The sequence below is a fragment of the Sardina pilchardus genome, chromosome 15 (assembly GCF_963854185.1).
Source record: "Sardina pilchardus chromosome 15, fSarPil1.1, whole genome shotgun sequence".
In the NCBI taxonomy this organism is placed as follows: Eukaryota; Metazoa; Chordata; class Actinopteri; order Clupeiformes; family Clupeidae; genus Sardina; species Sardina pilchardus.
In genome coordinates this window covers 20513335-20526624 of record NC_085008.1, presented here as the reverse complement: position 1 = coordinate 20526624, position 13290 = coordinate 20513335, and the positions used below count along the sequence as shown (strand labels likewise).

The 13290-nt window shown below is 41.0% G+C and overlaps 1 protein-coding gene across 1 annotated transcript; it reads right to left on the bottom strand.

Moving 5' to 3' along the window:
* Positions 1-499: 499 nt before the first annotated feature.
* On the bottom strand, positions 500-8633 carry LOC134101894 (paired mesoderm homeobox protein 1-like). Its single transcript, XM_062555756.1, has 4 exons — positions 7997-8633; positions 4921-5096; positions 4439-4617; positions 500-1685 (listed from the first exon to the last, which is right to left on the bottom strand). The coding sequence occupies exons 1-4, from the start codon at positions 8241-8243 to the stop codon at positions 1553-1555; spliced, it is 735 nt and encodes a 244-aa protein (XP_062411740.1). The 5' UTR covers positions 8244-8633; the 3' UTR covers positions 500-1552.
* Between the last annotated feature and the right edge of the window lie 4657 nt (positions 8634-13290).

Here is a 13290-nt window from a genome sequence, read left to right as displayed (position 1 = left end):
AATAACACATACTTCCTCCCCACGTCCAAACTCCGACTCCAGCTCCAGCTCCAGCCACAGGCTCTTCCAGCAGCAACATTCTGCAGCTGTTTGTTGCTTCGGTCAGGCTGTTGTCCAGCCCACTGTTGTTGTTTATTTGGTTTCTGCATTGTTGTTGGTTTGTTGTGTTGAGTTTTTTGTTGTTGTTATTTCTTATTGCTAAAAGGCAACTAATCATCTTGGGATGGACTGAGTGCCAGTGGAATAATGAGCTTTTGAAGGTGTTGTTGTCCTATAATTGTCATGTCAACATGTGGTCATTACCAGTAATAAAAAAAACAAGCAATTACAGTAAGAGGTACTGAAAACTGCGCCTATATTTATTCTAAAATATTTTAAGTGCATATGATATTAGTGTTAAAAACTCAAAGTTTGACATTTGTTCATGCTGTTGCCTGCAACAATGAGGATATCTGGAAGTATAAACAGCACTAATATGACCTTGTGAAACCATCCAGTATTGGTGCTTAAACCACATCCTTTTATTGCAACGGAATATTACACATTTGGATATACTCAGTTAATATACAATAGGGAATATGACTTTAGGCCATTAACTAAATAAAAAAGAAAACTTTGGCTCCAAAGATTAAAAAAAGGACAAACAGGAGCAAAGTCTAGTGTTCTTTCTGAGGCACTTTTGGTAACCCCATCCAAGGTTTACATTCTCCCTCAGTCCCATGCTAAACTCCAAAGGCCAGAGGGCTCCACCAGTCAGCAGACTCCTTGTTGGAAGATGTCCAATGCCACTAGTCTCTGGAAGTCCATAGGCATCCTACAGACGACTGAAGAGCTTAGCAGGAAGACATCCGCACAGCCTCTTCATTATCAATGGCTTATTATGGGATGAAGCATGTGGGCTCTGTGCTCTGACTTATTTCTTTTATGGTCTTTAAAATAACATGGCAGATAACTTTAACACTCAAGTGCACTGAAGTTCTGCTTCGTTTTCCGTTTCGTGTTCTGTTAAAAAACAAGGTCTGCCGTTCGGGTCATAGCCTACAGAGTATCCGTAGTCTTCCACCGGTGGTACTGTTGTTTTTGGCAGAAAAGGTCGAGTTTTTTGCACCAGAGCTCAGAACAGAGGAGTCATTTTTGAACAGAGTCAGAACTGTTGTCTTCAGCGGTGGAATTACAGGGACATTGTTATAAAGATGAACACCGCGAGTTGTTCTCTTCGGCCTGAGTGATGCTTGGTTTTGCATTGCATGGTAAAATGGTTTTGTATCGAGTGTGATGGGTATCCTTGTTATGGTGTCTTCTTGGCACAACAGGCCTTAAGATGGAATGCTTATTGGGGTGCCCCTAAGGACTGTAGTCTCAGTTGTCTAACTGAAACCATATGCTCCCAGTTGGAAGTGTGCGTGTGTGTGTTTGCGCGGGTGTGTGCGCGTGTGTGTTTGCGTGCGTGCGTGTGTGTGTGTGTGTGTGTGTGTGTGTGTGTTTGCGTGTGTGTGTGTGTGTGTGTGTGTGTGTGTGTGTTGGGGGTAGAGGGGGCGGAGGTGCTGTTCGGTCAGTTGACAGTGGGCACCTGGTTCAGGCTATACTCCTTTGCTTTTAGTCTCAAGTTGGCAATGCTGTTGGCCATGTTCATTCCCTGAGTTGAAGTCGTGTTGGCACATGTGGGAGGGTATGTGGCCATGGCACTGCGTAAAGAAAATTACAGAAAATTAATGACCAATATACAAGAGAAAATCAATCACATTCCATGACCACATAAGATGATAATGTGGGTGGAAGGGCTTGTTTTTTTAAGGCCATTAAATTCTACCTGAATGATTATAAGGCACACTAAGTCAACTCAAATATCTTAAAGCACACGAAATCTGGGAACAAAGCGTGTGTCCAAAGTATGCTGGGTGCTCTCGGAAATCATTCCATGATAAAATAAGCAATCCAGGCATTCCATGAAGGGTACTAAGGACAAAACACGTCCTTCCGCATCCTTACCTTCCATGGAGTGCCTGGATTGCACTCCCATCAACTGTATTTTATTTATCAGATAAAGCTTCCACTGTAACAGTAACAGTTCAGGATTTCCCGATTATCAGGACAATTGGCTATTGCATTGGCATCGATCCCTAGCTGGACATCCCGTGCCTCATGCAGACTACACAGATGCTCCATTATGAGGTGTGTAAACATCTCAGAGCTCTCAGTGTGAGCTATCCCCCCACAGCAGATCTCAGTAGGACTTGTTTTCATATTCTGAGTGCCTATTGAACCAGATGCTGGCAAAGCCCCTTAAGGGCTACCACACACACCAGATGCTGGAACATTCACAGCATTGGACGCTTGGCTTAAAATATTAAAATACTCAGACTTGGCATTTCCACATGCATCATTCTTATTGCAGATTGTACAGTATTAGGTCACATTGGCTGTGGGGAAACAACGTCAGTGCTGGACTTGGGTGGCTGGGGTATTAGATCGATTCCTTTCCATGCACACAGATTTTGTTGTCTCGCAAACTGAAATTGATGATATTTATGCTATAAGAGAGATCTATTTCAGGAATTGTAGGTTTGGGCAGCCTAACTGCTTTAATCTCTCACATTCAGGAAAGGCAATTGGCAGCTTGTTATGAAATACTATCTTCCTGAGGAAACTGAAGTGCAATGCCAGTACACTGGGCTGTGATTATATCTGGTGAGGTAGGCAGTGGTGCCAAATTCTGATTACAGTTTTTCTCAATTGTTTACACACAATTTCTGGTACTTGAGACACAATTCCAGTAATATGTAGCTCATGCACCAACCTCCTGAACCGATTCTGCTGAACTTTAAGCACAATTTCGGCTTTACACTCAAATTGCAGTTCTATAACACACTGTTCTCAAAACACTACACACAATTCTGTGCATTAGACACAATTTTCATGAAGAAAGTCTCTTGTTTTCACAAAGAACACACTGCCATTCAAATTCTAAAGCTAACTGCCCTACCATGCACACTGACTCATCAGATGGGCAAACTCTTGTCACACAGTCTTAAAATGAGCAATCAGAGCTTTATATTACAGTAGTAGTACAGGCAGAGGCAGAGCCAGAGGAGTGAGAGTAAGAGGAGGAGGATGGGGAGGCCAAGGACCGTAATCTCTGATGAGATCCGAGCCACTAGAACATTGCAGTGCTGCGTATCAATACAGTACAGTACCGGACAGTACAATACAGCTCAATGAGCACAGTAGTACAGTATTGCCTGTGGGCTGTTCTGTAGGACTGTAAAAATAAAGTATGTGTCAAGTATTTGGGGAAAGTAATCCTACTTTGTATTCCTACACAGTTTACAGTATTTTACTAATTGTTTGGCAGCCGAAAGATTACCAACACAAGGGCTTCTGTCTCCTGAACAGGAAACTGAAATCATGAGCATTGTCCTAGAAAAAAAACGCATAACATTACGGGAAATACAAAGAAAAATAATAGAAAACAATGAGATATTTAAAAAATATTGATAGGGTGAGCATATCAACTTACTGTATCAGCTTATCTACTGTTTGTAGTACTGTTTGTAGTGTAACGCTGAACAAAAAAAGGCCCAAGTCATTATAATGAATGGAGAAGAAGTTTTTTCAATTCATCACAGTGTTTTACACTGAGCACATCAGTGTTTAACTGGTGATGGCTTGTGTGTGTCTCTTGAGAACAAAAGAGCATTTTGAGGAGAAATTACATTGTTTTGAAGGTAAAGTGTCATTTTGCAGGAGAATTGTGGAGTTTTGCCCATTGTGTGTGTTGTTTTGGATTTGTGTGTAGAGTTCTGAGAATATGAGGCATGTTTTCAGAAAATGTGTGTTATCAATCGAGAAAAACTGTAAAGACGTTGATGAAACACCCATTAAAGCAGCTTTGATCATTTGACTACCTGCTGTCCAACCCAAGCCCATCATCTAATCAAAAAACTAGAGAAATCACAAGCTTTATTTTACCAGTAAGTGCTCCAATAGCGAATTCAATTATTTTGTCAAGGAATAAGTCAAAAACCGCAAATATCATTTCCATGCACCTGGTCTAATGGCCACTGCTCTTCATTAGTACAGCAGCTTACATCTGTCTGAAGCCAGTGGTTTACAGTGCAGAGTCTGGGAATGGTGCTAAGCTACTAAAGATTCTTAAGCGTTTTGTTGCAGGATAATCCTTAAAAGTTCCATTAATCATCATCTGATGGAGAGGTCTTTCAAGAACTCCTCTGGGAGCTATTTGGCAATTGGCTTTAGAGAACTTCCCTCCACTGGGAACCCTGCATAAGTAAAATGAAACTCCTAAGCCAATTAATGATTTTTCATGTGGAAAACGATCTGTGCAAAGCTCCTAAATCTTTTAAACAGACCCTTTATCTTTCGAATGGCCCAGCAATCTTTTCCATTGTGGAGTAAACGCATAAAGACAAATAGGTACCTGTAAGGGGACGATGACCCCCAGGACAGGTAGTCATTGGGTCTCGGGGCCGGACGAGGCACCATTGGCTGCTCCACGGTCACATCGCTGGAGAACGACTTGAGAAGCGAGGAGTTCTTACTGGCCAGCATGGCTCGCTCGTTCCGTCGGAACTTTGCCCGTCTGTTCTGGAACCACACCTGAGAGAGGGAAAGCCACAAATGAGCAAACGGATCCCTCTCAGAGTCACCACTACACCCTCTCAAGAGGAGAACTGCTATACTCTTGCTGTTATATCATTCTGAAATTACACAGGCAGCCTTCAGAACAAAAAGCAGAGTTACACTTATTATTATTATTACTCCCAGGATGTCAGTAATGGCTGGCCTTGCTGTGTCCATTGGCATTACATCCAAACCAACTTCACAGACGCAAACAATATATCACCTTTGACATTCATTTTGCAAACATCAATACAAATAGACAAACAGATGGTGCCATACCTGCACGCGGGCTTCGGTGAGGTTGACCCGCCGTGCCAGGTCCTCCCTGACGAAGGCGTCGGGGTAGTGGGTGCGCTCGAAGACGCGCTCCAGAGCCTGCAGCTGGCTACTGTTGAAGGTGGTCCGGTTCCGGCGCTGCTTCCTCTTCTTCTTCTCGTCCGTGGTCAGCCGCTCATCTGAGGCGGAGGCAATGGAGGGACACACATGGAGGCGTCATTCATAAATGTTGGTGAAGATGGGTATATAACCCACATTAGCAACGTGTTGTGATCTTGGATCAAGACAAGCATTTGTGCTGAGTGGTACAGAATCACAGACTTCCTTCCATTCAGGACTAAATCTTGTGTTCTTTTCCATGGAGAGTTATGTTATTTTACCCAAATTAGATTATGTGTTTGAGTGTGTGCATGTGCTAGTGGATCTGTGTGTGTGTGTGTGTGTGTGTGAGAGAGAGAGAGAGAGAGAGAGCGCAAACATGTCTAAAATAAATCTAAATAAAATGATGATTCCAATGTTTTATGGAAATGTGTCATAAAACTATCAACAGGACATTTACAATAGTAACAATAGAGCTATTGCATGAATTCATCTTGGCAATTTTGCCAATTCACAGATAAAACTATTTTTGTTTGTTGTTTTGTTTGTTGGTGTGCATAACTCAAAACGTCATATTTTAATTTGAGAAGGTATTAGACAGGGTATGATTGTCATAGAGGGTTGGCATCAGGCTGAAAACAATAGCTTAAGAATTTGAGCGACCCCAGGAGCTATAGTACTCCGTGTAGACTCGTGCTGATGTTGGTCTTTTCAAGCAATGCTCTGACAGTTTTGGCAAGCTTCGATTGTTTTATGAGTCTTTCCTGATCCCATCCACATAATAAGAGCAAGCATAATCTTGCAGTAATTAATGAGCAAAGAGCCAAAAGAGACTTGGTCCATATGAAATCGTGACCACATGTACGATTTTCCCATGATGATCGTCCTCCCCACAAACTGCGTGAGCTAATAATATATTGATAGCAAAACATATGAACACTATAATTAATCAACTGATATTATACAGTTTGTTTAAAAAGGGGGGACTTTAGCAAATAAATATTGCTTTAAATAATAGAGCTGGTATATATTTTTTAGATTTAAAGTTGATATGGAATTTAGTACGCAGGCTCTGAGACAAACCATTTGGCGGTATGTGTAATGTTGTAGCTCCATCCAACGTCAGACTATTTAATCTCACACGGGGAAATTTGTAATAAATTTGTAATTATATTAATGTGTCATAATAATTATCAACACACCTCTAAATAATTTAGGGCTTATCAAAGCATATTTATGAAGGCCTGTGTCTTAAGCCTATAGCCATGCAAAGGCCTACTTGTTGTTTTGTAGGCCAAATTAAATGGAAATCTAAGCCTATATTTCGCTTCAGTAAACAGAACACTGATATTTCTCAAGTTGGTAAACTGTAACTAAACGCCCAACAAGCAACGAGTTATTACCAAATGGAGTAGCCTGCTAATCCGTTCAAAAAGGTGAGCGTCAGGACGCAGGGGGAGGGCGGGGGGACACTCCCGTGAGATTGGGTCCGCTCATTCCAACATTCTCACATCAATCAGCACCAACATCAGCTCATAAAACTGGTGCGCGCATGAGGATAAACATATCAGTGACCAATCGATTCGCTCGGAGACCCCCGTGCAATAACCACGCAAGAGAATACAAGATTTCACTTGAGTCAGACCAAAAGTAACCACGTATTATGACTAGCCCACAATGATCATTTAACAGTTTATGCAGCTTTAGTCAATACAATTTGAGGATCACTTTGATGTCGATGAGGTTGATGATTGCTTTGATGTTTTGCACAATCATATAATCAACTGTATGGCCCCCAAACTGGCTACAAAATAAAACAGCATATATGATTTTAGGTAGAACAATGCTTTAACCATGTTAGTGAAGTGAAGTGTATTGTTTTCAGTAGCCCGGAGGGTAATTTGGTGTAAATAAAATAGCCTAAATCCATTTTTGAAGAACGAGGTATAGGCCTACACTTCACAAAATAATCAAATAAAATAAACCTAAGTAGCCTAAAAGCGTAAATTCAGTAGCCTATTAAATAGGCTATCCATGCATGACTAAATCAACAATGCACTCATATTTCATTAAGACACAGACAGTAGCCCAAATCTGCAAGGAACGCCATCACATTAATAATTCACACAGATAGAGCTGATTGGAGACTGAAAACCGAATTGGGCCAATCTACAAAGTAGCCTATCTACAACGCAATTGTCAAAATGAATATTATATCTCTAGGACTATTAATATTAGTATTTTTTATATCAAGGGAGTTTTTAATTTTTCCTTCAACCTCTGAGAGCAGACAGGTGGTTTAAGACTCATTAAAATTCAAGTTCATGAATTGAGAACAAATCTTTAGGTAATTATTCTACCACTGCCATGTGTGTTTAAGTCATTTGAGTCATGATAATTGCTAGCCTATGTTGTTGGCTGTCATGTATCTGGGCTGCAGCAACTGATGGATGGAAGGAACCGTCTCGTCTTCCTCAAAAAGGTCTAGCCTAATGTTTTGTAAAGCGTTAGGCCGATATAGCCTAGTTCACATTCATTTAAAACTATTGCCTACTTCTAGAGTTTGTGAAACTTTCCTCATTAACTTTTAGTGGAGAGATAGTTGCTGTAGCCTAGATAATGAAATAAAATTCTTAGGCCTAGCCTAAGGTGGGAGGCCTATTATAACTTTTATTATATTGTAACATTATCCATAATGGTTGAGAACCATTTGTTGATTTCCCCAAAAAAAAACATTCGCCCAAATGTACCATATAGGCTAGTTGATTCTCAAAAAGAATATGAAATAAATGTTAAGCCTATTTGTCAACTTTATGGCAAAAATACAAATGTTATGGCACTGACATTTAGGCTAAGTTAGACTTTTAGATATTAACTAAATAGGCTACTGTTACTGTTATTATGTAGACTGTTAGTAGCCCACTAATGTCCTGTTGTTGACAACACAGGAGAATCCCCACATGACATTCCCAAAACTCACTCTCTTGTTGTGCTGTGTCGCTGCCGCTTGTTAGACCAGGAGACTCCAGCATATTCCGACCCGACTCCCCCGTGTTGTCCTCCGTCTGAGTTCCCACCATCTCGCGGGCTTCCTCTAGATCCAACAGGTGACTTACCGAAAAGTTTTTTTTCGCCTGCAAATGTTCCAGGTTAGCGGTGATGGGACTTTCGGTGCGGCAAGGCAGCGTGGCTTGTCTGTCCATTACAGGCGCATAGCTAGAAGTCATGACGCAGACTAACCTTACAATATTATAACACCAACCAAACTGTAGCCTATTTCAAGAAGACATTTCCACTCTGAACAGGAAAAAAGAATCCGAATGTAACTTCAGCAGCGACTTCTCAGCATCTTTAGTCCAGCTTGTCGCAGACGTCACAAGCAAGTTTTTGACATTTCAAAACTTTTTGAAAATGCTAAGGCGCTGCGTTTAACGTTCCTGGTTCAGACATTCTGTTGTTGTTGCTTTAGTCGGAAAGACTGTATAAGAACCAAATGCAGTCCACGAAAACGACTCAATATGTGCGTGAGCCTCGCCCTTACGAGGTCGCAATTACGGAATGCTCTCGTGTGTTCATTGCGAGCAGTACTCGAGAGGGAGATGAGTTGTTCGGCTGCGGAAGTGATGAAGTCCGGCTAGAGGCGCGTGTAGCAAGAGAGGCCGAACCCTCTGGGCTCGCCTCGCGCCTACACTGTTGAACACGCGCGAGCTATTAGGTCCCCTGGGAAAGTAATCGCGATGCATGAAACGCTCATTACGCGCCTAAGCTCTTGAGCCTCTCTCGTCGCTTTACAGGCGCCCCTTTCCATGCCCACAGAATCCCACCCTCACGCAACACATCACTAATAAAACACACTTTTTTGTATCCACACAAGTCATTCATCAACAGTATGGCCAGGGGTGCGGGCGGACTTAATATTCTTTGTATGGGTAAACTGACAGCAAGGTTAAGTGGTGAATTAGAGTTTGGATTACTGACTAGAGTCACAGCACTCACATAGCCAAACAATGTGGAGGTTCAAGGCTCAACCCGCACACAGGCTAATTTAAACAAACATTCTGAATGAATTCCTTTTACATTTCAGTGTTTGTTTTCCATCTTTTCATTTGAATTTCTTTCTTGTATTTTTTGTTTTAGTCCTGAGAGAAGACACATGTCATTTGGCCTATACACAATACAGTGATTCCACTGTAGTTCTGACAGGAAATTTCTCACTGGAGTCCGACAGTTCGAGCAACACCCCCATTTCAATCTGCGAAAAGAACCCATTGATGTCATCAAAGGGCCGCAGATTGAAAACAGATGTGCCGGCCCTCTCCCGTCCTCTGCGTATTTTTTAATTAAGGTCGGATTTGGTTGACTTTTGGTCATTACCTTCCTCTCATGTTCTGGCCGTGTTCTGGAAGAATATAAATCTTGACCAGAATCTATGTCGCCATGTGGCACTAACAGAAAGTTCTGTATCCCTATAGGCCTACCCTCCACACAAATCTGCAGACTCAGCCTGAAAATGAAGCGGTCCTACAATTTTACCACTAGTCACAGCAGTTGCTTTTTAAAAGTTATCCATATTTAAAGGGCAGATATGGTTTTTCATAGCAGTCAGGACAGTTCCTCAATTTAGTTTGAACCTCCAAGTCAAGTTGCACGCATAGACTAGGCTACTTTAAAAATGTATCAATAAACCATCACGGGCCTATTCTGATCCCATACTCATTTCAGATCTACCGAAAAATCGGTTAAATGTAGGCCTATGCGTAAACACATAAAGGCGTATTTGGCTCTGCTATTATTTTTGTAAATGAAAATGGACAACTCCACACAGTGGATCATGCTTTAATTGGGTCATTTGCCTGTCGTATGGGGTTATCATTCGGCAAAAGTTATTACTTTAGTTTGGAAATAAAAACATGTATTTAAATGCACTAGCCTATATAAGCCATGACTACTTCGCCTCGACTAAATAGGCTCGTATCGAATAACACATTTAGCAAGGTTATAGATATGCCTACTTTAGTTTACCAACAGTCTCTGATTATTATAGGCTACGGCCTGAGTGATTGGGGAAGGATGCTGCACCTAAAACCGTTATTTCAGCAGCCCATCCGAGGTGATTTATCTCGCACCGCATATTCGACTCATCAGACTTGCACTGATTTATTCTGTGTTGCAGGCAATAAGCGTTCTACTTGTTTGCGAAGTTCAGCTTGAACGTAGGCCAACTGTGATATTCAGTCTTCGGCCTGTCTCATTATGAAGGAGGCGTCTGCAATTTCAGAGTAGTCTGTAATCACTTATTGTGTCCATCAATTTTCAATGGCATGCAAGGGCAATAATCCGTTTCAAAGTAGACTAATTATTTCGTTATGGAAAGCGATTCCACAAGCATAAGCACAAGCGACCCACAGCAAATGTTTATGTAGGCTAATTGTAGGCTAGACTATTGTTCTCGAAGACATTACTGCAAAATGAACGATAAGCCATAACTGAAAGTGAAAGATCAATGATTGAAACTATTCAAAATGTTGAATCCTCAATTCACGAGTCATATTGGATGGTTAACACTTGAGGCTTTAATCATTAGGCCTAGCTTAGATTTAGCCTAAATGTTCAAATGTAGCCTCAATAAATCTAATCAACTAAAGCATAAATATTGGCGATCAAATAACCTAGTAGGCCTAACCATACTTACACATTCCATTGTAGGCTATCTTTATATGTGCATAATAGAATGATCTCTTTAATAATATTGAGAATTAGACTTTTGGTGGTTATTTCTGAGAACAAAATGGCAGAGAGGCTTAAGAAATAATGTTATGATCAGCAAGATGAACCTCTTTTTAATTTGGTTATATCAGAGAAGGTTAACGCGGATCTTTGGTTATATGTTGTGCTTGCCATTATTAATAGCCTATACAATTCGGTTCTGTATTTAACAGTCGTTTATAGCCTATTTGCCATTGACATGCTTTGCAGAATTATGTTCTGCATTATTCAATCGATAGGTGGCGCTACATCAGGTACAATAGGTGTTCAGAGACTTGAGTAGTAAATGCAGCCTCAGTTTGTTTTTCAATGTGTCTCAATTATGTCAGTCAAATATTAAGTATTAATATTAAATATTAAGGCCTATGTTACGTGCCACGGAAATCTGTCAATTTAACTGAATTTATTGCCACATAACCACACAGTCGCTCAAAAGTATATTAGTCCTAGATAAAATAAACAAATAAATTGGGGCTTAAATTTAAATTTAATTTCATATTGGGGTTTTTAAAAACTTCTGATCCAGACTAAGGTGTTTCTAGAAGTGTGGTACATTAGTGCTGTAAGACGGTCCTGATGTGTATATCAAACAAACATCTGTCTGCAAATAACAACGTCAAGTTTTATCACCACAAACTGACAATGAAATACTCATTAATTAAATGACCACAACAGGCCATAGGACGAAGATTGGACTAGTCACACAGCAATTATGCCTAGATATAGCCTAACTATATATGTGTTTTACTGCAGATGTAACATATGGTACAATATATTTAGTTCTATGTGAAACACATAGTGTAGGGTAGAAATAAATTAAACTAGAATAAAACTTATTTGTAAATCGTATTGTCATGTCAGCATGTTAACCTCAGCTATCTACAACTATCTGACATCCACCACCTGGCACCATAGTATCAAGATAAAAATCTACATTTTGCTTACGGAGAGACTTTAGTAAGTTACAATTTTTAGAGATTGCTCTTTGATTCTTGCATTGTTCACTAGTCACACATTTTTACTAGTTTGATTTGAGTCTTTTCTTTTTTGAATAGGCTGTGAGTGTATTAAAGGGATAATCCGGAGTGAAATGCACTTTAGATCAATTTTTCGGACTATTGGGAGTACATACGTTGAGTTGACACCAAAATCATGTCATTCGGATGTATTTTGAGAAAGTTCGAGCTCGCCGTTTTTAGCCAAAACTCGTTAGCCTGGAGGTGACTCGGGCATGTCATTTCGCCGCTACAAAACGCTATTTTTATACCTCTTCTACTGTTCCAAACAACACTACACTTACGTGGTAGTGAGTAGAGGGTCCCTAAAGCCAAACCGAAGTATCCCCACGTCTTTATGTGGTCGGATAGAGAGTCCAGAATGAATTTAATCGAGTCAGTACCTTTCCGGAAATGTCGCTGTTGCAGCTAGCAACGTTTTCACAACACTTTACTAACATTTCCGGAAAGGTACGGACTCGATTAAATTCATTCTGGACTCTCTATCCGACCACATAAAGACGTGCTGATACTTCGGTTTGGCTTTAGGGAACCTCTACTCACTACCACGTAAGTGTAGTGTTGTTTGGAACAGTAGAAGAGGTATAAAAATAGCGTTTTGTAGCGGCGAAAGGACACGCCCCGGTCACTTCCAGGCTAACGAGTTTTGGCTAAAAACGGTGAGCGCGAACTTTCTCAAAATACATCCGAATGACATGATTTTGGTGTCAACTCAACGTATGTACTCCCAATAGTCCGAAAAATTGATCTAAAGTGCATTTCACTCCGGATTATCCCTTTAAACTATGAGCTCTGAATCGTGCATCAAATCAAATCGTCAGATGACTGTAGTATCATCACACCCCTAGAATGAAGGCATAACCACACTGCAGTATGGCTCTAGTGCTGAAACAGGATGATTTTATGGATATCTTTAAAGTGTCTCAGTAAGCAGGCCCTATAGCAATAAACAACAAAAATGTATCTCAAATTGTATTGTACCTTATACTTATTATAAATATTGAAAGTAATATACAGTACGTGTGTGTGTGTGTGTGTGTGTGTCAGAGAGTGTAGGTGTGTGTGTGTGTGTGTAGTTTTTTGTGAGTAGAATGAGGGTTGTAGTGGTCAGCCTTTGATATTGGCAGCATCTGAGAAAGGAACTGCGTTGTGAACTGTGATTTATGCTCTCTTAAACACTTCCACACTTTTTCGGAGTGCAAATCAGCAGCCTTTCCTTTTCAACGGGCGGCTCACAAATAATATCGCTTTGGCTTTTCCGCTTGACCACCAGACAGACGGGTGAGTGACTCTCGGCGGCTCCATCAGGCCCGTCTGACCCGGGATCATCCCTGCTGATGTGGCCGGCCCACATTCCACCCCTCCCACCGGGGGCCTCACTTGTTGAAAATTGGGCTCATTCTTATATTAACCCCGTGACCCCGCGACCCCTGCCGAACTAAAGCGCTCGGGGACTAATTGATGAGCGCTGCTCGGAGGAACGGGGGGAGAA